The sequence below is a fragment of the Macrobrachium nipponense genome, chromosome 40, assembly GCF_015104395.2.
Source record: "Macrobrachium nipponense isolate FS-2020 chromosome 40, ASM1510439v2, whole genome shotgun sequence".
NCBI classification, from domain to species: Eukaryota; Metazoa; Arthropoda; class Malacostraca; order Decapoda; family Palaemonidae; genus Macrobrachium; species Macrobrachium nipponense.
Genome location: NC_061101.1, coordinates 36,879,689 through 36,904,605, shown reverse-complemented (window position 1 = coordinate 36,904,605; position 24,917 = coordinate 36,879,689). Strand labels below are relative to the sequence as shown.

At 37.9% G+C, this 24,917-nt stretch overlaps 1 protein-coding gene and 1 pseudogene across 1 annotated transcript in view; one reads left to right on the top strand and one right to left on the bottom strand.

Annotated features, from left to right (window-relative positions):
• The window catches only part of LOC135211784 (NAD(P) transhydrogenase, mitochondrial-like), a gene marked incomplete at its 5' end in the record, with an annotated part of 31,562 nt that extends 6,646 nt beyond the window's left edge, over positions 1-24,916 (bottom strand). Inside the window, 14 exon segments of the mRNA XM_064244996.1 lie at positions 920-1,071; positions 1,566-1,786; positions 2,085-2,222; positions 2,632-2,795; positions 4,069-4,267; positions 4,438-4,591; positions 4,936-5,097; positions 5,486-5,804; positions 5,807-5,905; positions 9,515-9,670; positions 20,323-20,528; positions 20,955-21,065; positions 22,900-23,040; positions 24,838-24,916. Of these exon segments, the coding sequence (XP_064101066.1) occupies positions 920-1,071; positions 1,566-1,786; positions 2,085-2,222; positions 2,632-2,795; positions 4,069-4,267; positions 4,438-4,591; positions 4,936-5,097; positions 5,486-5,804; positions 5,807-5,905; positions 9,515-9,670; positions 20,323-20,528; positions 20,955-21,065; positions 22,900-23,040; positions 24,838-24,916 (2,301 nt within the window).
• Positions 1-24,917, top strand: part of LOC135212087 (NAD(P) transhydrogenase, mitochondrial-like) — a 76,335-nt pseudogene that overhangs the window by 26,253 nt on the left and 25,165 nt on the right.

Here is a 24,917-nt window from a genome sequence, read left to right as displayed (position 1 = left end):
TTAATGTTATTACTACTGTAATTACACTACCACTACTATTAAAATTTTCTAAAAGTTTATCAAAACAAAAAATGTCGCTTTGAACGCAACCGTATACATAAACCATTTTCGTACGTAAAGGTATATGCTTACATTTTGTGGCTGGCCACTCCGACGATAAGTTGAGTGCAATGATGTGGAATTATTCTTCGAATAGGCTTTTTATATTTATGAAAGATATGACTATAATATATATGGTAAGAATGGTTTTTATTACCTTTATTGTCAGTTAATATCATAATGTGAATGTTTGTGTACGTTGGTGGTTATCGCACTGCAACTACGCTTAGCCTACCAATGAACGTCGTACATAAACCGTGAATAGGCTATTTATTTCGAAGATAGGACAATAATATATTAGGTGAGAATGGTTTTATTACCTTTATGTCAGTTAATATCATTATATGAGTCTTTAAATGAATGTTGGTAGTTATCGGACCACGGCCGAGGGTTAGCCTACCGAAAAAACATCGCAATACGCAACACAAACAAACCCGTGATGCAGCGATTCATACCAGTGATGTAACATGAGAAACGGTCCAAGAAAAAAAAAACCCGTGATTAACTGGATCCGTGAATACTGATCCGTGAATAAGCGATGCCCCACTGTATTACAAAGAAGTAACCACATATAGACACCAATGACCTATGTACTACCTAGACTTAGCACAAGGTGGTAGTTTCAATTTAATTTTCTTGTATCATACAAAATGTATTACTTGTCTATTTTTATAATTTTGCTATATGAAAAACAGCAATAAAAACAAGTGATTAAGAGTACATATTGTGTCAGTTAATATGGAATACGTACTTATTAAAAAATCTGGCAAAAGCTTGATGCGTATGCTTCTAAATCTTATATACATAAAACATACTGTACCTTGCACATGATGTATGACAAGATGGCACCAGATGATCCGATGAGTGCGCCAACAACTGTCATGAGATTGTTATTCAACATGAAACCTTCTGCACACAGTGCCCATCCTGAGTAACTGTTGAGCACAGTAATAACAACAGGCATGTCAGCACCTGAAGATAATGAGAATGTCTGTTACCTTCCTCACTAAGACTGCCAACCTAAATACACTCAGATCAGAATGGAAATAATCTCTCTCAGCCTTCTGTTAAGAGATTGCAGTCATCTCTGAATTTCCAGCAATGGAGACCTTCCCATCTGCATATAGCCATAAAATTGAAATGAAAAGAAGGGTATCTTGAGAGAAGAGAGAGAGAGAGAGGAGAGAGATATGTACTGCTCAACATGAACATTACATCATCGGGCCGAATCATGGGCTAGATATCTTATCTTGCAATTATATTTCATTGGCTAAGCAGAAACACCTTTTTGTTTATACAGTCTTCAACTAAAGCAAACAATAATTTCTGGAGACACATAAATCTTCATCTACAATAGTGGAAGTATATAACTTTCCTATAGTTTCTAAATCTTATAAGCAAAAATCATTTGGACAAAAGGAATAAATTCATAACACAAAATCAAATAGGTAAAGTACAGTACATACCACCAATAGCCATTGTAAGTGTTACTCCCATGATGGCTGACAGGGTAGTTGTTGCTCCAAGCATAGATAGACCAACAGTCAAAGAAGGATCAATGAAGTAGTAAGCCATGGCACCAACATTAGCAGTCATAAGACCAGCATTAAGAGCATGACGACCAGGGAGAAGAAGAGGTGCAGAATCCAACACTCCTTGAAGTTTACCATATGCAACCAGAGAACCACTGTAAGAATGAAATAAGAAAGGATGAGAAAGGATTTATCTTTTAATATTTCAAGTTTTTCTTAGATAATACTGGACTGTTAGAATCAACTGTAAATTCCTAGTGTGCAACAAAACAACACTTTTTTTCAAAAATCATATTAATACTGACTGCAATAAAAAATAAATAATGTAAGCTACATTGAAATTCTTCCCTGAAAACATTCCACCAAATGGAAATTCAAAATAAACTGACCAATCACTAAAATGCAAGAAAACAATTGGTCTCACCAAAATGCAAGAAAAACAATTGGTCTCACCTGAATGTAACACCACCAATATATGTACCCAAGAAGAGTGCAGTCTTGATTGCATTGGCTGCAGGATCAGTTGCAAAGTGAGGGAAGTCATGGAGGTAGGTGGCTATGCAAGTTAAAACAGCAGCAGCGCCTACTAAACTGTTGAAAGAAATAAAGAGAGAGCTTCTTAATGATCACCTACAAAACTGGCCATGTTTTCCCGATACAATGATATGAAAATTAATAAACAAACATGATAGGGAAAATAACCAATTAAACCTAAGTAACTGCAAAGAAAATATTCAGAAACTCTACTCAACAATAAGGTATTTTATACATCAAAGTTATTGTGACACTGATAAAGAAAGATAAATGAGTATATAAATGAAAGGTAGCAATTCCTTCTTGGCAAACATTTAAATTGGAGTTCATGTGCTTATACTAAATGAAATGGATATCTCACCAATGTAGAGCAACAACTCATTCAGTTACAGTAGCCACTAAGCTTTTTGGATGCTAAACCTCATCTAATATTTTCTTCTCCTGATGGTCAAGTGAGGAAACAAACCTGTGGAAAGCTGCCACAAGCTGAGGAAGATCTGTAATTTCAATCTTCTTGGCAATTGTAGTACCAATGGCACCGCCCAAACCAGCTGCAGCGACCATTTGCATGAGAACGGGATTGGAGGGCACTAACTGACCAATAGTAGAAGCAATACCACCTGACACAATCTGAAAATCATAAATGGTACAAATTTACACAAGACACAGCATGTAAATTGCAAACACAAGCACACCTAGTTATTTTCCATTTGAACTAAATTATCATCATCAATTATTAATACAAAACACTTACATATTTTCAATTTTACAAAGAAATGTTCTACAAAAAAGTAACCCCATTCATGGTAGTATCACTCTTGTTCAATCCTCAGCGATACACAATCACTACAACTTATTCTCCAACCACATTCAATTTCACCCAAAAAATCTGCAAATAAACAGTCCTGAACTTTTCCATCTATAATGCCTTCCCAATTCTACAAGGGTTACATCTTTCCCTAGATATACACCTATTCACCTACTGAAGACATTACTACCCTCTGTCTGCAATCCATACCAAAACATTTAGCTTTTGCTACTTTGGAGTTTTGTGAATCTAAAATTGGTTTTTTAAGAATCTAAAATTGCATAGTGTACAGTAAACCTGATATTTTCTTGTAGTCTGTTCTTGACTATAATTTATGTTCTTTTGATACGGTTTTAAAAGACATGTTATTTCAGATGCAAGCTGCTCAAGTTCATACATCTTTTTATTTCTTAGTCTGATAACTAGTGAACTTTTGCTGTGGCCTCTACTGACCATATGACTAACAAAAATAACACTGACCATATGACTAACAAAAATAACAAAGACATACTAGACAATGTTAGTGCAGACAGTAATCTACTTTCAAGCGAGACAATATCGGTTAATATAGTCAAGTTTAAAATTTTGTCTACCCACTTCTACTTGTTTGTACAGACTCAGATAGTCGCAGATTTCTCTCTGGAACATATATCCCGATTTTTCGCAGAAAATTTGCCTATTCGCAGTATTTTCTATGCGAAATATCCACAAATTTCTGTTTTTTTAACAATTTCATCATAAAATGCACTTTTTGTGATAAAATTATTAAAAAAACCAAGTATAAACATTTTTAGTGGGGTTTTCTCGAGTTTTACCTAACAAAACAGGCAGTTTTAAGCATTTTTATAAGTGTTTTAACTATTTGCAGGTTCTAGCTATACACAGGGGTTGGGGGGGGGGGGGGTGTCTGGTATCTATCTCCTGCAAATACGGGAACACTGTACATATTAGCTGGTTAATTGCGGAGGCTATCATTTTACAGACATCAACCCTTTAGAAGAGGGACAACTTCAAAGCCCACTGTTAAATGATAGCTTCAACCACTAACCTGAGCTGTATTTCTGAAAAAGTCATAAAAGTGGAAATTTTCATTACCATGCCTAAAGTATTGCCAAGTCTGCAGGTCTTCTGGTTAGAAAGCCCAGCCAAGGCACCCACACAGCAGAGGGAAGCAGCGAGGTAAGCCATCTGGTGACTCTCAGGATAGCCAGACATAGCAGTGGCAGCATAACCACCAAGGAAGGCAGTTGCTGGGATGCCATACAAGTAGTTATATTCAGGAGGATCTGTTGGTCTGTAACAAGAAAAAGTTTCATTCATAATAAATTTCTCTTATCCTAAGCCAAATCTCTTTAATTACAACTTATGACAAATGTTGGAGATAATTGAGTATCTTTAAAAATGTTCATGACAAATGTATGATAAAATTTCTACACTGTAGAAGACTTAAGAATGCTAGCCGACCTCTTGAACATGTCTAACATTCTTTGGGTGACAATGAAACCACCAAAGATGTTGATGAAGGAGATGAAAGCAGCTGATGCCGCAAGGCCTTCAATAACATTGGTTGGGTAAAGGCCACCACCCATTAACAGTAGACCACCAACAGCAGTTATACCTAGTAGATAGTTAAAACACTTAATTTACTTCAACTAGAGAATAAATATGTATGCTACATCATTCTTAACTCCAAAAAAAACAAATACCAAGAAAAATACATCAGTTTTAATTTTAGAAAAGAAGGCCTCATTCTAAAATTCGATGAATAAAATTACAATGAGTAGCAACATACTTTACATACTAAACATTTATTATAAACTGAAAGTATTTACATTTTGTTTCTCTGGAATGCAACTTCAACTAAAGAATAAAATTCTTTTGCAAAAACCCATGTGTACAATTTTTCATGACCTTAATTACCAAACAATATAAGGAAAATTAATTACAAACAAAGAAACTTACCCGAAATAGCATTTGTGACAGACATAAGTGGAGAATGAAGCGCTGGAGTAACAGACCAGACAGTGTGATAACCAACAATGACACTAAGAGCGAATGTTGTCATCATCTGTGTCATAGCAGCATTGGGAGAGCCCATACCCAGAGACACAAGGGTACCCAGCCCTGCAAATTGCATAAAAAATATACAATATGAGAAAGAAAACAACTTACACAAGGATGGGGTTGAGTAAGTGACAGCCACCTTTCATCTTTGCTGTGTTGAATAAACTGGAAATATATTGCCACAAGCATCACATAAAGTAATTTTACATGTATGTAAATATGTAGCATTGAAATAATTACCACTAATCTAAATATGCAAGCATCAAAGTAATGGTCCTGATGAGAATTTTAAGAAATGAATACAAATTATCATACAGGCAAGTTTATGCACTTAATACAGTTTAAAGATCCTAATTTATGAAATTATATCTTATCTACTAAACACGTAAGTTCAACTATCAGTTTACAACTACAAATAGTTATAATCTGGAAAATATTCAGTTCTTACCCGAGGTGTACATAAGCGCATCTTTCATTGTAATATTGAAATAATTTGGTGGTGGAGGAGGTTCCTTTACAGCTGCTGCAGCTGCTGCAGGTGCTGCAGCTACTGGTGAAGGTTCAACAGGGGGTGGAGGCCAAAGCAACTTGCCATTTTGAAGAATGATGGAGCCTCTGACAACCTCATCCTCAAGATTAATATGGAAATGGTCTTTCTCTCCAATGGACATCAAGAATTTAGAAATGTTATTTCCGTACAAAAATGAAGCCTGAGTGGGAAGACGAGATGGCAAGTCAGTGAGGCCAATGTGAGTCACATTATTGTTTAAACTGATATTTCACCAGGTACAGTCGTCTCAATGTTACCACCAGCTTCAGCTGCAAGATCAACAACAACTGAACCAGGCTTCATGACATCAATGTGTTCCTGAAAATATATAATTTACAAAATTAGATACTAATTTGTTACAATCAACCTTCATGACCACACTTAATATTCCAAAGAATGATCTATAAAAATGAAAACTTTACTTATAATACTGTGCTAATATCAGTTGTCCGGCCAAACCTTGTAACAGTTACTCTTAATGGATAAATAATTCTTGAAAGTATATATCAAAACCCAGAATTTGATGATACTTTTTTGACTGTCTTATTGTCTTGGCTGAGATACAGGAAGATGATACCCGTGTTTATTGGCAATTTCAACATTCACTATTATGCGCAGGTGAATTCTGTTTCTATCTATTATCAAACGTTTAATTAGACCACTGAGTTAGATTAATTCTTAAGGGGGGACGGCCGGAACCCCTATATATGGTGGTATATACTAGGGCGAAAAAAATGCTAAGTCATGAAAAAAATTCATGGAGCTTCATATGGCAATTGAGAATACGTATACAAAATATTTTCGTCAAAATTCCTCTTACTTTCGTAGTTACAGGGTAATTAGTAAACATAACTCAATAAGCCTAAAAACATTCATCCGTACAAGAAAATGCAATATTTCTTCTGTTATCGTAAATTTTGATAATTATTGGCAAAGAAATTGTGAGATGGCATCTGTAGAGATTCCGTGGCTCGCATAAAGCGAGTATCTGGTTCAATCATGAATCAGTTGGACCATAGACTTCAAGTAGATTACACGTTCGGGTTTCACCTCGTGACATTCGCTTGCTTTTACGTATGTTTATGTATGTTTCGGCAAGAAGTTCATCATGCCAATGAGGAAAAGACAAGGAAAACATCTCGCTAACATACAGACAAAGAAAAATCGCTCAAGTATTATTACAGAATATCATAATATACGCGTAGTTAGTGAGGAGAGGGGAGGGTTGCTTAGTAACGCCCCTTCTTGCCTGACAGCACACGTCACACTGTGCCCAAGGCTATGATCTTTGAGCAAAGAGATCTTCATTTATGATAAATAACATAGTTTTGGTTTTTTAATACCCAAAATGGAATATGAATTTCATAATAATCATGCTTTATCAAATCTGTCCTAAAAAGAGAGTATACCTTCGAGGTTTCACCTCTGACATTCTCTTGCAACTTTACGTTTGTTTATCTTTGTTTCGGCAAGAATGTCATCATGCCAAAGAGGAAAATACAAGGAAAACATCTCGCTAACATACAGAAGAAAATTCGCTGTAATAAGCCAAGTTAGTGAAGGGGAGAGAGGGGGTTACGTAGGAAGGAGTGCCCCATCTTGCCTCAAGCAGTGCCCCAGGCTACGATATATGAGCAAAGGGATCATCATTTATGATTAAATTATGATAAATAAAACAGTATTGGTTTATTAATACAAACAAAAAAGAAATATACATTCATAATATTCATTATTTATTAACATTGTCTTTATAGAAATACGAAGGAAAACTTTGAACGCCCGTATCTCAAAAAAACTATGCTTATTGACCTTCAAAATCTATCTCCTCACTTAGTTTTGAAGCTATAACATTGGAATTTGGTATATAACTCAGAGAGACATTATAGAACAATCAAATAGAGCCCTTTTTTCCAATTTTTGTTTCGTCTTTTTTTTATAAATTTTTTTTCTCGTGATTTATAGGGTTTATTTTTTTACCATATTGAAAAATTCATATCTAGCAAAAAAATGACTTTTAAAAAAAAAAAAACTCTCATTTGATTGGAGGTCTACATCAGGTCTATATATGGTAGTAATCCCAGGTCTTAATATTAAATATCAAAGGAGGAGAGTAAGAATTGAAAAATGGTTATTTTCGGGATAAATGCCCTGGCGTCACAAAACCGAAGGTCAGAGGCGAAAATCATATGCGGTTTGGAGATGTCCCAAGTCACCTTATTAAGTGGTATGAATGTCAAAGTCCTGTCGTAAAAAAACGGCATTAGCCGGCCGGGCCCCCTTAAACAGTTGGCCACCATTTCTCCTGACTACCTTGCCCTCAGAGTCCTTCTCTCTATTTCTGAATCAGGTTGCAAGCAAATTAAAAATGTGGACATGCCAAAGTCTCGTAATTGTTTACATATTATCCACCCTATTTCTTATGGCTATAAACCAAGCATTGCTGGTCATTTCAAATGAGATTTCAGATCATATTTTACTTTCTTTAATAATTAAAACTGAGTGGGGTCTTTCCATCTTCTTCTCCAATACACATATAATCTACAGAAGACTGGAAAGAATTTCAGTATGTAGCTCTTTCCCTTCAAATTTGGTCACATTTGCCCAAGAAAGATGAAGAGCATGTCCAAATAACTGTTAAACCTAGCTCAAAGACAACTGCAGAGATGTTATAGAAGGCTTGTTACTTTAAAGAAGCAATAGAGTTGATGTGAGATTTAATACTGGTGTTCTATACCAAACTAAGAACTGTCTGAAGGAAAATGCTGCCCCTGTGGCCTTGTGTTTGACAGGAAGCAGAGCCATATACATCATTCCCGTTTTCCTGAAGCTACTTACTAATTAGATTTTTAGTCCTCTGGAACAAAAGATCTCATATTTAACCTTAATGCTCAATGAAGTTTAAACCAAAATGGGTTTTTTTTTTTATATTTAGCTCCTAAACTTTGCTGTAACAGTTAAGTGCAAAAGGTTCTTTTTGCATATGGTACTTTTATCCAATCAATTTACTGGCAAACTATAAATCTCACATTATAAATTTCTCAACACCTTTTTGGGGGGTAAAAAAAAAAAAAAAAACAAAATATGAATGCCTACACTTATATTAATCATCTGTTTCCTAGTGTGAACTCTGGCTTTTGCATGGGCCTTGATGCTAGTGAATTAATGCTTTCAATTTCCAGTGTTGTACAAAGATCGCTAGACTCTGTTCATGAAGTTCTCATGGGTGGTCTCGACTTTTGTGCTGCCTTTGCTGTTTTAACAATGTTAATAATGAAGATATGTTTTTTCAACTGAGACAGAGAGAGTTGGAGAGTATTTCTTAGTTATTGTTGAATTTTTAACTATGGTAGTATACTGCTAATAGCAGTACTTGATGAATACTATAACAATACAAGAATGTAATCTTTAGTGCTCCTCATTGTATTGTTCTTGGCCAGTTAATATATACAGAACAGCAGTCCCCAGTTATTGGTAGGGGTTCCATTCCTGAAGGCATGGTGATAACCAAAAATCTCAAATAATGGCGCCAATCCCCGGTTATCTGCACCAATAAGCGAGGATTGGCTCTGCTGTTAAATGGGGATCAGCGCATATCAGCACTGAAAATACAGTTACCATCGTCGCTAGACAATCGCCATAACACCTGATCACAGATAACAGAGGCTGCCGATAACCTGGGACTGCCGTAAAAGTATATATATACATAGGTAGTCTGACAACTATTTGTATTGCTTCCATTTCTTAAATATAAACCTGTAAATAATGAACTAATTAAGTTATTAAAATTAGCATGGTACAATTTACTTGTTTTATATGTTCGTTAGGATGGAAATGAGTATTTACATGATAAAGTAAAACTACATTCATTTTCAATTTATGGTGAAATGTAGGATTTACTGAGAGAGAGAGAGAAACTATATACAGTACCTTCTTAATCAGCACTGGTGCTTTCCTCCCAGGGATGAGAGCAGTTGAGACAATAATATCAACTTCCTTGGCCTGCTTGGCAAATAAAGCCATCTCTGCCTCAATAAATTCCTTTGACATTTCTTTTGCATAACCACCAGTACCTTCACCAGATTCCTGAAAAACAACACAATAGTACATTGTTATACTTCAAAAAACAATTAAATTTTAAAGTAAATATTACACACCATTTCAAACAATATCCTATTAAATTGGATCATCCAAAAAGTAAAAACCCATTTCACATTGATAAACACCTGTCCATGCAAAAAATAACTGAATTGATGTAGTAGTATAAAGTTTTTGTACCAAGTATTATGGGATAATTTAGCACTGTGCATCAGAAAAATTTCAATTCATGGTCTGCATAAGAAAAATTCTTTAATTAACTACAGTAAAGTTACTCAAGTGCCAATAACTTCAAACCATGAACCTAAATGTATTACCTACAGTATTTCACTATTACAGTCTTACTAGCAACATGACCATTTAGCGAAGAGAATCGATCTTTAAAGAGGACTGATCAATTATAAACATTTTAGTCTCTACTTAACCCTCTTACGCAGATTGGACATATTAAAGGTCGAGATAAACTGTCTCCCGGGTGCCGATTGGACGTATTAAACATCGACATAAAACAAAAAAAAGTTTTTTAAAAATTCGCGGAAAAATACTTTAGGCCTACCAGGCAAAAACTTTTGAATCACACGCCTTGGAGGATGCTGGGAGCTCACGGATGAAGGCGTTGTTTTGTTTACAATCGTTACGCAGGCGCGCAAGCGCGAATTTCTTTCCTTATCGCACTAAAAAGTATCAGTGACACATCTCAGAATTATTTTGTCACTTTGACATAATTTTTGCACCATTTTAAATTAGCCGTTACATGGAGTATTATATATGAAAATCTGCGCAATTTCATGTAGAATACACCAAAAAAAATACTCATGATTGTAGCTTTTATCAGTTTTGAAATATTTTCGATATAAATAACGATAAGTGCCAAAATTTCAACCTTCGGTTAACTTTGACTCCACCAAAATGGTCGAAAAACGCAATTGTAAGCTAAAACTCTTATATTCTAGTAATATTTAATCATTTACCTTCATTTTGCAACACAATGGACGTCTCTAGCACAATATTTCGATTTATGGTGAATTTTATGAAAAAAAACTTTTTCCTTACGTCCACACAGTAACTCTTCCGATAAATTTTTTTGTGCGATTGTCGTAATGTTTGCACCATTTTAAATTAGCCGTTACATAAAGTTTTTATATATGGAAATGTGCGCAATTTCATGTAGAATACAACTTAGAATGAATTGAACGGTTGTAGTTTTTCTCATTTTCGAAATATTTGCATATAAATCACGATAAGAGAAACAAAAAACCACGTTCGGTCAACTTTGACGTTACCGAAATAGTCGAAAAACCCAATTGTAAGCTAAAACTCTTACAGTCTAGTAGTATTCAGTCATTTATCTTAATTTTGAAACAAATTCTAAGTCTCTAGCACAATATTTAGATTTATGGTGAATTTTTAAAAATAACTTTTCCTTCCCTCCGCGTGCGGATTCTCCGCCGCAAATAACTAACTCATCCGAAAATGGTCTAAAACTGCAATTGTAAGCTAAAACTCTTACAGTATAATAATATTCAATCATTTATCTTCATTTTGAAACAAATTGGAAGTCTCTAGAACAATATTTAAATTTATGGTGAATTTTTGAAAAAAAAAAAATTTTTATGTCCGCATGTTACAAATTCATGCATCATTTTGTGATATATTTTCTCTGTGTTACTTTGATCATTTTTTAATGTGTTAAATACCAAAATGATCGCAATTTAGTGTACAATACAACGAAAAAAATTAACTCGTTAGCTTTAACGGTTTTCTCACAGCGCGATTTGAATACAATTATATATGAAATTTTTGTTTTTTTTGCGCTATCATATATCGAATTATTTATATATATATGATATTTTTTTCATTTCTGATGGTTGCATACTAAACTTCAGGCAATGATAAAAAAGGGAGCCAAAAATGAACTCTTAATCTTAAAAACTAAGCGTGCTGTATTTTTTGAAAAAAATATTTTTTTTTGCTTCGGTGCTCACTCCCGAGACCCCCTCGGCATACGGGAGACGATTTTTATTATACCCCTTCGGCGTAAGAGGGTTTAACCACAATTCTCAGCTCTGAAGAATTGGCACTCAATTTTTTTTTTTTTTTAATATCTGAGATCAATATTTCAAAGCTTTTAACTTCAAAATATATCTTCATGCAGATTTTACATAGGGTTAAAAGTTCTTGTCTGCATCATCTGTTAAGACCAGTTTTGAGATAACATACAACATAAGTGACAGGTTCTGCCCATGAAGCCTATTAATCATAATTCTAAACATACTTTGACTTTGTGTTGCAAACTCTCAGCATTTTGCTACTCCTTTGGATTGTTCTCTACAGTATTTTATAGTACTTTCATCATATCCACTAATTTAGGATACTTCTTCATTCTTTTTAATGTGTTCCATTCCTTCAAGGTTTCGTTTTGTAAGTAATGAATTGTGCTTTTTATCTTAGTGGTTTTTTCTTAAAAATGGAATTTTTATTCTAAAATTAATATTAATAATACTTACCTGTATAATTTATCTAGCCCTAAATCCCCAAAAACCGCACCAAAATTTACCACATTGGCAACCCTGTTACCTCCTATTCTGTCCGCCACTTGGCAACACTGTCGTTGACAGATACGAAAACCTTCCCTCAAATCAGTTGTGATAGGCAGATCGTGGGTAGACGTTTTTTTTTTGGGTAAGGATGTGGGACTAGATAAATTATACAGGTAAGTATTATTATATTAATTTTAGAATAAAATTCCATATTATAAACCATTACCTTATAATTTATCTAGCCCGATTAACCACATTGAAAAGGAGGAGGGAATCTGAATACAATTTCCCCTTCGGACAGAATAGGAGAAAACAAACAATGAAATATATATCATAGGCAGTCAAAACTCAACCCAAGGTCAAAGATACTAACAACTCAAAGTCTCCTACCATAATGCCACCAACTGCGGTAGCACAGGACAAGGAGTAAGTGCATAGTCAGTCCGTCTTTACTAAAGTCAGGTGACGACCAGGTGACCAGTCAGACGAATTGCGGACAGCAAGGCTGCACCCTGAAGACTATCAAGCACTATTCTTTTTTCCCATAAAGGATGAGTGTCTGGACTGTCTGGGCGATTCAAAAGCTAAGCAAACCTTGGGGGTGTATCAACGCAACCTGAAGTCGCCAGCAACGAATCGGCTCATGAGCAACTCCTAACTCGAGCTTTTCTGGTGCCAAGAGAAAGGAGCGCGGAGCAAAAAGGCGATTCAGTCCCGAAGGACGAATGCCTGACAGTCCAACCTGGTCTCATGTTAAACGATCATCGGGGGTGTATCAACGCAACCGACTTCGTCAACAAGAAACTCAGGGCTACTAAGTGTCGCCTGATCTCCAAGAGTGTCTGACTCTGAGAAGACAGGTGAGACAAAAAGTAGATGGTGAGCGAGTCACCAGATGACAGCAGACGATCCATCAACTAATTCCCTGTCCAGGACAGTGGAAGAAGCAGGAGTCGTTCAGGACAAGCGAACCAGTGGCTAGTCCTAGGTCAGCATCGACTCTGGGAGAAGCGTAGTCGCCAGTGCCGACAACCCAGTGGCTGGAACCATTTCACACTGAAAATGGAAGCAGCATGAGTTGCCAAGCAGTCAGTCCTTGTCATCAAAAACACCTAAATACCAAACTGCCTTCTAATTCCCATTATAACTACGTCAAAAACTGCCATGGGTTATAATACACAAAAACAAAATATATACAACAAAACAAAAATTAATGAATAATATACAGGTAGCAACCAAACGTAAAACAGGAAGACTACCTAATTCTCCTGTCTGACGACCTGTCCTGCCATCACCAACGGGCCCAAAGAACGAAGGTCGCCTAGAACTAGAGAAATATCCCTCAAGTAAAAAGAGGCAAAAACAGAATTAGAACGCCAAGTCGCCGCCTCAAGCACCTTGGCGACAGACGTTCTTCATAAAAGCTACTGATGTAGCAACTGCTCTAATACTGTGTGCTCTCGGCGTCTGGTCTTCCCCAGCAGCCGAACCACCAGTTTTAACGATCGATCTCTGAGCAAAAAAAAAGATACACCATTCTTTGAAATAGGTCTCTTGACATTTCGGGGTGAAACAAACAGATGACGGGGACGCACCCTGAATGTCCTTCGTGCGGCGTAAAATAACATGAGAGCGCCCTAACAGGGCAAAGAACTAATTCCTCATTTAAATTACCAACAAAGTCGACCAGCGACTTCAGTACGAAAGACCTGGGAATGGGATTATCAGACGATTCAGTCTTTGCGACAAATTCAGGAAGGTATGACAAAATCATGTCTTGTCCAGATCTGGCAACCAGAAAAGAGAGTGCTTTGCAGTTCACCCACCCTCTTTGGCTGTAGCCAGTGAGACAAGGAAGAGTGTCTTAGAAGAGAGGTCCCTAAATTTGGCAGAATTCAGAGGCTCAAACGGAGGGAACCTTAAGGCTTGAAGGACTTTGTTAACGTCCCATGTCGGAGGCGCAACACTGCGGCCTGGGTCGAGATAGGGAAAAAGATCGAAGTAAATCTCTAATGACATAAGATTGAAGAGATCTCAGAAGCCTTGCCTTAAAAACATAGGAAAGCATAGACCTATAACCCTTAATGCACGAAGGTGACAGGGCCCTGTCATGATGTAAATGAACTAAAAACTCCGCTACTTTCGGTAAGGAAGGTCTAGAAATTGAATGTCCTTGAGACTTACACCAACGTCTGTAAACCGACCATTTAGCCTGATAATTTACTCTGGTTGATTGGCGCCTGGCAAGAGCCAACTGTCGCGCCACTCTGGAGGAGAACCCTTCGTGCTTGAGAACCTCCTGACAGTCTCCAGGCATGAAGATGAAGCATGTGGAGCCTCTGATGGAACCGATGAAAATGGGGTTGTTTGAGAAGATCTGGTCTCTCTGGCAGGCGAATGGGGGGTTCCACCAGTGCTTCCAGAAGGTCGGGAAACCACTCCTTCTGTGGCCAGAAGGGGGCGATCAAGGTGAGATCCAGACGCTTGGTTGCCCTCACTTTGTTGAGGACTGACCTCACCAGAGAGAACGGAGGAAAAGCATAGGCTTGAAGTCCCTCCCAGTCCTGCAAAAGAGAGTCTGTCCGGCACTCTGAGGAGTCTGGTAAGGGGCGAAGAATATCTGGCACCGAAAATTCAGTGTGGGGTGGCAAAACAGATCGACTGTGACAGGCCATTTCTTCCTGAGGCTGTCGAAGACTTCCTGGCAAAGGTGTCCACTCCGACCCTTGAACTTCGTTCGGTCTCGACAAGGCGTCTGCTAAGACGTTGTGATGGCCCAGGTAAACTGAGGGACCAACGTAATCCCCCTGTCTTCTGCCCAACACAGGATTGATCGGGCTTCTTGAGTGAGAAGATCCGACTGTGTGCCGCCTTGGTTTCTCAAGTACGAGACTGCTGTGGTGTTGTCGACAAAGATCGCGATAACCGACTCCACAGTGTTCCTGAAATGAAAGAAGGCCTAGGTACACTGCCCTCAGTTCCCTCCAATTTATTGACATGCTCCTCTCCTCCTCTAACCAAAGGCCCGAAGCGGCTTCGGAGCCCAGGTGTGCGCCCCAACCTTGATCCGAGGCGTCTGAAAAACCATTAGGTCCGGAGGAACCGAAAGAAGAGATGTCCCTGACTTGAGGCGGTGACTTGCATCCACCAACGGAGATCCTTCCGACATTGTGGAGAAGAGGCGACTATCGTGTCCTCGGACACGAAATCCCATGACTGTGGCGAAGTGTCGACTGAAGGGACCTCATTCTGAGACGACCTCCGGGAACCAGTTGGATGAAGGATGACAAATGGCCCAGGAGAGACCTCCAAAGAGAAAACTGGCTGCGTTACGGAGGACAAAAATTCTTCGATCAGACTCAGAAAGCTTGTCTATCCGTTTCTGAGCGGGAGAAGCCCTCAAAAATCTGGGAATTCAAAACAATCCCCAGATAAGTCATGATCTGGCAAGGGATTAGATTGGACTTGTCGAAGTTGACACGAATGCCCAACTCGACACAAAGAGACAGAACTATCTCCCTCGACCGGAGGACATTTCTCAGAGATTCGGCCTGGACTAGCCAATCGTCCAGATACCGAAGCCATCCTTACATTTAACCGATGCAGAATAGCTGAAACAGGAGACCCATCACAGAGAAAAAGAAAAGGACCATGTGGAGCAGTGGTGAGGCCGAAACAAAGGGTCTTGAACTGGAAACTCCCGAGTCCGTGAAAAACCGAAGGTAAGGTCTGCTTCTTGGATGGATGGGGATTTGCAGATAAGCATCCTGCAGATCGATGGAAATCATCCAGTCCCCATCCTGACGGATGAAAGAACAGTCTGGACCGTCTCCATCCTGAACTTGGACTTTAGAATGAACTTGTTCAAAACCGAAAGATCTATGATGGGGCGCCAGGCACCCGAGGCCTTTAGAACTACAAACATCTGAGAGTAAAACCGGGAGAAGGAGGAGCTCGCTCTATGGCATCCTTCTCCAAGAGGGCCGAAAGCTCCTTCTCCAAGGCTTGACCCCTGATTGAGTGAGGGGAATAACTGCTGAACTCGAGAGGACGATTGGAAAGTGGAGGTCTGGAAACAAAAGGGATCTCGAACCTTCCTTCAGGACCTCCACCACCCAAGCATTCCACCCCGCTCTCAGCCCTGCCAAGCTGACCAATGGCGGGAGAGACAGCTCCTACTGCGGTCTCCAGGCGAGGTGATGACTCCTACTTCCGAAAAGTCTTACGCAGAGACAAGGAAGAAGAAGAAGAAGAAGAAGAAGGTCCTCCTGGAGGTTGAGCTCTTTCTCTGCCCTTGGAGCCACGCCAAGAACCTCTCCCGCGTTTCAAAGGGTGAGCACCAGAGGATGAAGAAGAGGCACCAGCAACCTGAGATGTACTGGAAAAAATGGAAAAAAAAAAAGAGCCAGAACGGAGGTTGTTGGGCTGGAGCAGAAGGTACAGATCTCGGTCCTAAACTTACGCTTACTCCTTGAAGGAATGGGAGGAAGACCAGAGGAAAAAGCTCTTGATAAGGCCCAGTGAGCTTGGGAAGAGGCATCACCTTGATGTTCCTTCAAAACCTCAGAAAGCACAGAAATATCGAAAAGGAAATCGCCAAAAGGAGAAGAGGACAACAGACGGGTTCTCTGAATCTCCGATACAGAGGAGTAACTGCGACAAATACAGGTTACGCCTTAGAGAAACAAGAAAGGCCTGCATTGAAGCAGCAAGCTCGTTCTGATGTACAGGAAGCGATTGAAATGGATGAGCAGAATTTCTCAAAAAGAGGAGCATCAGGAGGAACAAACCCGGAGTCCTTGATATACATTAAAAGCCCTCCGAGGGACCCACATATTGAAGGATTGAGCTTCTTGTAAGGAGCTCATAACAGCCTCCATAGCAATAAAATCTTCAATTGAGACAGAGACCGAAGCCTTAGAAGGCAAGGGTTGACTTGAAAGTCGGACAAAATCAGGATTTGGCTTGGGGGGTCGAGAGAATGAAGAATCATCCGCCACCTGGTAAACTCCTCTCCGGTGTCGTAGAAGAGAAGAGAGCTTCCTCTTCCCTTCCACGATCACCTTCGAAAGTTTTAGCGGCAACGTCCGTCCTCACTCTCGCGAACCTCCTTGGGCAAAGGGAAAACGTTTAAAAAAACTTCCCAGTGACCGGGAAGGACCGTCAAGAAAAATCCCTTCTGTAATACAACGAGGCGGAGGCTGCTTCTGCTCTTTAGGCCTCGCCTGAGGAAGAAAACTCAAAATTAAATCAAAAAGTTTCTTGAATTCTACATCATGACATCCATTCGAGGAAAACATCATATCACACGAATCCGCGTCATCATCATCATCATCGTCAGATCCTAACTTAGAAACTAACTCTGAAGTAAAATCCTGACGACTAGCTATCTTAGGTCTGACACTAATATCCCTCCCCCCTTCTCCTAGATAAGCGCCCTTTGGCACTGTTACGGGACTAACAGGGGGACACGTTGGGTAAAGATTCGTTAGGCACCTGCCCGGACCGGATCCCCCCTAGGCCTTGCCACGACGGGTTCACAAGCCGGGGGTATCTGTCGCACCGTTACCCATGGTGCTGTCGACAGGTACCTGACGAGGAGCTGAAAATGAATCTAAAAGTGTGTTAGACATTCTAGTAAAGGCTTCTTGAAAATTCTCTGACAGATTGTTAAACTTAGCAGAAATATCTCTATCTAGACTAAGCTGTAATTTCTTAAAATTCTGTTTCCAGGTAGTTTCTATTGCCAAAATCTTCGAATCTACATCAGAACTAACTTCACTAATTACCGGTTGTACAGGGGGCAAAGCATCAATTAATTCAGAATCGGAGTCGATACGATACCGAAACCGAAGAGCCAGAATCATGAGCGCCCAAGTCAAAGAATTCGTTAGATACAGTTTTAGCAATCGATTTCTTTTTCTCCTTAACCGATCTTTTACGCTGCAAGATTGTTTGGCGTTTCATATAAGCAGTCATATCCTCGTCAGACCAGGGCTTACATACGTCACAACGAGAAGTCAAGTCACAAACCTGTCCACGACAAGAACTACAAATGTCATGGGGTTCATACTCCCTGCTACTATCCTTGTCCCACAAACCGGGGCGGCGGGTTGCCTGATGTTGCTGGCAGAAGGAAGCATCGTAATTTTTCTGGTAATCCATTGTAGAATTTGGACAGGTCAGTAGTTCCGGTCGCGCAAAAGTTCGTATAATTTAAGATAAGAAAACACAACAGAAATCAAAGTTAATTCACTATTTCGTGATGTAATGCGTGAGTGGTAATTCATATAAAGTTTCATTTAACAAAATAATGAAAGCTTTAAAGGCACAAAAATGTTTAAGGAAATTTATAAAGAGCGGCCGTGATGTAAACAACACGGGCGCTCGTTAACAACTGATTTGAGGGAAGGTTTTCATATCTGCCAACGACATGTGCCAAGTGGCGGACAGAATATGGAGGTAACAGGGTTGCCAATGTGGTAAATTTTGGTGCGGTTTTTGGGGATTTAGGGCTAGATAAATCTATATAAGGAATGTTATTAATCCTATCCTGTTCAGGAGTACTCAGGAGAAAACAAACCACCTATAACTGTTCCCATGCCTTGATGGAGCAATCATCTTCTCTTGATGAGGTCTTCATATAACATGGAACAGACTCTGCAGTATCTAATTACAAATCAGTCTGAAGACCTGTTACCTAAGCCAAAAGCCTGACGCCTTCCAGCTTGTACATAGTAGAAATAGGTCTCTATCTCCTACAAAGCCTCTCCTGGCAGTATACAAGTTCTGTTTATCATTGCAGAGGTCTACCTTGCCTACCTGCATAGTTTGGCAGCTGATAACATGGTTCCTGTTAAGTGCCAATGCACCTCACAAAACCTCTTCCCTCTGTCCTGTCTTACACCTATAAAGTCTCACACACTTATTATCACACCATAGCCTCAGCACACCCTGCATTTCACTGAAGGTGGGAAGCAACTTAGCACCTTCAAGTAAGTTACTGTTCTTTTTTTATTTGTTTATCCTTAAACTCTGCTTCCACTCCAAATCATGTGACAACCAACATCTGGGACCACAATGGTTGAAGGTCTTTTCTGGCAATACTTCATCTACTGCCTTATTTTCTGTTGATAATACTTTTAATGGTATTTTATGGATATGTAGGCTCATGCATAAATTTATCTTCAAGACAAAGTGTCTAAAGAATTAAATGAGAGCTGCTTTTCAGAAAGCCCTCTTGGAAGCACACATTAGGATCTTGCCTCTGTAGGCAAGAGCATCTAAAGATTCAGGAATTAACATCTTTGCTGCCAAAATGTGAGGTTTTCTGGGGATACAAAATTTACAATGTGCATACTTATTCATAATGAAGTTCCTTACCCTATAAATATGGAACAGATTGCATATTTTTCGTCATAATAAGAATGAAGAAATCTAAATAGTTATGCAAAGGTAATTTCTAGAAAAAATTAGGTGAAAATAATGCATAGTACATTATATCTCAAGAGACACTAACCAATCTAGTTAAACCTTGCTGACAGCAACTTAAAGTTTCTAAACCTTGCCTTTATGACACTCTAAAGTAATATTAGAATTATTCAATGTGCTTCATAGTTACCTGTCACTGTTATATATAACAAAATATTTTCTCCAAAAGGTGGTAATAGAGAATGATGAAATGTTACCATGACTTGACAAGAAAATTCAAGCAGTAACAAACAAAAATGAAGTCAGCACCTTACCAGAGTAAAGACTAACAAGATATGATGCTATGAATACATAACTCCTTAGTCATAAAGATACTACTTGAAAGAAAGAATGATTTATACCACTCATTGTTAAATGACTACTAATCAAAAGAGCAGGTTGCACTATTGCATCATTGTTCAATATTTCACTTATACTCCAAAGTGAATAATAAATATCCCTTCCCTGTAAAGTCTTTTTAGCTGATCAAGAACCATATGCATCATTAAACAAGTCACACTTGATGAAAAATAAATTTGTTCTAGCTGATCAAGAACTATATGCATCATTAAAGTCACACGATGAAAAATAAGTTTGTTCTAAGAAACTTCAATATCAATTCTTGCATACCTTTACATTAACTTCAAGAAACTCTGCTCCAAAGGATTCAACTTGCTCCTTGACAGCTGCACGGGTATCGAAAGCCCTAACAACGGCACCCATGTTCTTGGCCTGACCAACTGCTGCTAGACCAGCTACACCACCACCAATAACCAAAACCTTGGCAGGGGGTATCTTACCAGCAGCAGTTATTTGACCTGAATTAAACAGGAAATCTTGGGTAACCTTAAAAGAGCAATTACTGCAATGCAAAAAAAATTTGCTGATGAAAGTATTTGATTTTGGTATCTTGAAAATCACATATGTAGAGATGAAAAATGTGTGGACTAGCAATTTAAGAAAAACACACTTCTGATATATTAATATAGCTATACTGTACAAACAACGTTACCAGTTACATGTTTATCATGTGCAATTTGAAACCTATTAAAAATATCTTTTAAACTTTTTCAACAATCAATGGTTACAATTAATATTCTCTTTTTTGAGATTTCAAAAATCATCTACAAGTAAACCAGTTGGGTACAATAAACGAGACAAGGTGTAAGTGCCAACAACAAATATTAAATAATAAATCCATAACATGAGGAAAAAAAAAAAAAAAAAATTTCATGATGATGACTTTACCTGTTGAAGCAAGCGACCAAAATGATTGGATGCTTCTACAATTGCTCGGTAACCAGCAATATTTGCCATGGAACTTAGAGCATCAAATACTTGAGCTCGGGATATTCTCGGAACACAATCCATGGCTGAGAAAACAAAAGCAAATGCATTAAAATGTTTAAAATTGCATTTAATTTGCTGCATTCTTTTCTAAATGATCCTAATATGACACCATCTAGGCATATGCTTTATAAATGCTGATAAAATAGCTGTCATTAGGAATACGGTATATAAAAAAAAAAAGATGACATAATATACAAAATACAATTTGACAAAAAATCTCAAAATATTCGTAACACTACTACACCCAAGATATGCTGCAGGGTAAGACTGACGAGTGCTAACTTCCATTTCATATTTTTCTCCATGTATTTCCACTATAACATATTTACTAATTAAACTTTGTTCATAAGATTGAAGTCAAGAAATAAAGAGCTGAAACCCCTTGTATACTAATTACTTGGAAAAGTCCATAAGATTCAAGCCCAGAGACAAACTGAAACCCATCATATTCATGAAATAAAAGTTACATAAAAGAGATGAAACAGTTTCTTGTAATTACTTCTCAATACTTTCAACAAGGCCAAAAAACTGTCGTTTCAAGACAAAACACCTGTCAGATCACTAATTTCTGCATTCTTATTCTTACAGTTTAATGACTTTTATTTCCATCTATGACAAACTTCTAAAATTTGCCCAACTTTTTGTCCCACAATTCCTCTTAATAACTTATCCTTCAAGAATTACATACTGCTTTTATTCATTTAAGGGAATTGGTTGATCTGGGAAGGAAAATCTTCATTAATTGGGATACGAGTATGAATAAAAGCACGGTCAACTTTATCCAAGAAAAGCCTTTTGTGACCCATTCATTTCTGCTGTTGTGTAGACCTTTAAATTTCTCAAGTGACAATCATTGTTTTAGAACATCTATTTTTACTTTAACTATTTGTCCTGGAAAAAAATCTGCCAAAATTCAATCCTTTCAGATATGTATATAAAGTTCTATTTCATGAATTTGGTTGAAAAATGAAAATTTTTTAACCAATTTGTATTATTCATAACTTACAAACCTGAGGTCTTAACATTAGGATAAATACTCAGCACCAGTTGGAAACCGGTAAAGTTTAAAATAACTGTGTACGCAAGGGACTATTGGCATCTTTGCTTGGTCACGAGACATGTGGAGCCACCCACATAGGTACCCCTCATTAACTCGTGACCCCGTTAGTTATTTTCAATTTGAAGGTACATATATAAAAATATTTTGAAATTAAGTCTTATAAAGTTGGAGCATCCTGACCAAGGGCTGATATGTCACAAAGTTACTTTAACCATAGTTACACATACTATAGCCACACAATTCAACGACATCATACATTTCTAAAAGAAAAAAAATCACTAGAACCACTTCACCTAACCTCCAAATTTTTACAAATTTTAGGTCACCTTTAAGAATTTTTGCAGTTGTAAATAACACTGCCATCTACTAATATTAAAAATAATATTGAAAGAAAACTCATAATCACACGAATCAATAAAATGGGAAAGTAAATCCACAGTAGTATGACTTTTTCATTTTGTTATTTGAAATATATACAGCTTTCAATGACCAGCACAGTCCTCCTTGTCAATCTGACAAGGAGGAACATGCAGGTCATTGAAAGCTTTCTGCTCTATGTATTTTAAATAAAATCTAACAGGCATACTAAAGTGGATTTATTTTCCCAAAAATAATATTCTTGTTAAATTATGTCTACAATATCATATAATGACTGACCAATACAAATTTGATGGGAATAATCAGAACGTGATTCGAAGGAAACTACAATAGTACATAAGAAATTTGCCAAATAAAAGGTTTTTATAAAATTACTGCAGATATGGAGTGGGGGAAAAAAAAGTCTTTTGATTACTTACCAAAGGCAGTTATTTTTTTCTCTGCTAACTTGTCAAGCAATTCCTTGTTTTGTGCTGGGTACAAAAAGGATATCAAAGTTGCACTGTCTTTAAGAAGATCAACCTCTTCTAAGGCTGGCTGACGGATTTTCAGTACAATATCTGTAATAGTAAAGAATTTGTTTATACAGTGGTCCTATTACTGTACATGAATGCTGATACAATATTTCTTGTGTGGAGAGAAACCAAAAACAGCAAATGCCTACACCCAGCCATCGTTTAAGAAGAAGATATTGTAAGATGATGAATTTCCCTCGGTACAAAAGCACAAAAAATATCATAGGCCACTGGGAAATCAAAGTATGACCAACATTTACTAACTGAAAGGCAATGTAAAGGTAACATCAAGCTCATATGGTGTGGTATTTGGCCCAAAAAGGACATTCAGCAGGGCAACAAACAGTCACGGAATGCCATGAAATGAGAGAACTAGTGTTATGGACAGTGACTGTTTAAAATGCCGCATTATAATAGAAGTAAAAAAATAAAAAAATACTTGCAAAAAAAAAAAAAAAAAAAAAATAAAAAATAAACCTTGTAAAGGAAATGTGCACTTCACCCATAGCCCTTTCGGATCATGGACAATGGCACCTCATAACAGACATGAGCTCCCACACATAAAATGTTGTTTTAAGTGGTGCACACTTCAGAGTTTTGGCTGTTCAAATAGGAAGAATCAACACAGTGGCATTAATTTTTTCTACTTCCAAAAACCCATTGAAAGGAGAGTATGTATATTGTTTTCCAATTTATACTGAAGTTAATGGCACTGTTCGTCAATACTATCTTTTTATCTAGACTTTGAACCAGTCCTTAATATACTACTTTTTCTCTTCAGGAAAGCTTCCCAGGAATAAGGAAGAACCATTCAAGATGCTTTCCATTTACTATTTTTTCTAGGAGATGGACCATTTCCCCCACCTCTCAGCGGCATCTTCAGGACTGGATACCAAATTGACATGCATGGTTTTTATAACTGCATGCAGACTACTGAATTTTGAACGACATTGGGGTACTGAATTTCTATTGTCGGCAGGTCTCATTCTCTTGCTGGGGGGTTTGGGTGGTAGCATGGGCATTCCTGGTGCTCCATAGGACATGTCCTAAGCAGTAGCTTGCAGCAAAGGGCATGGGCAAGGGCTTAATTCCCATCTCTGGCTCATTGTCTTGATAGCTTCATTGTCAGTAGTCATGTCCAAGGATATTGTGTTACGCGTGTCTCCCTCCAGGTTCTCAGATATGTCCTATGGTTTCCTTGACGAGTCCTGTGGTTTCCTTGAAGAAGGGAAGAAGGAAGGATGAAGTCCTTGTTCCTCTGTATACTTAAAAGCAGGCCTTTGTTGATTTATACTAACAGCTTCTGTTATTTGCAATCTGTGGAGCCAGGCTTCTCCACGCATGATCTCTGTGGTTTCTGGTAATTCTTCTAGTGTTGGTTTAAAGGCATGGTTTTCTACATAGTGGTGAAATATTGCCCCTTGGTTGTGGTGAGCTTGCCACAGCTTGTAATTCATATGCCATGTACTAGGCAGTCTAAAGGTTAATATTCTAAACAGGAAAACGTGTAAATGCAAACTGTCATTTGCATTAAGATATGAGATGACACTGTCCATGCAATCAAATTGGCCCCCTTAACTTTTGCAATAAGTCTCACAAGTGCAACATTTATAATGGTCTCTGCTTTAAACATTCAATATATAAGTTAAACACAAAACAATATACTATTTTATTACAAAAGAAAATTCTGCTTTTCTTGAAAAAGATGCAGCATGAACACCCCACTCAGCCACACACTGATCCTTGAGGCATTAAAATCACAATAGTTTCTGTTGCTAAAATCTATTGCTAAAAATAGAAAGTCATCACAGGCAATACTGAAATAAGAAGAGAAGCACTAACCTGATGTAAAGGCTGCATCCCTGTCCACGATCTTAGCGCCTGCTTCTTCAAACGCAGCATTTGGAAACTTGGCCTCAACA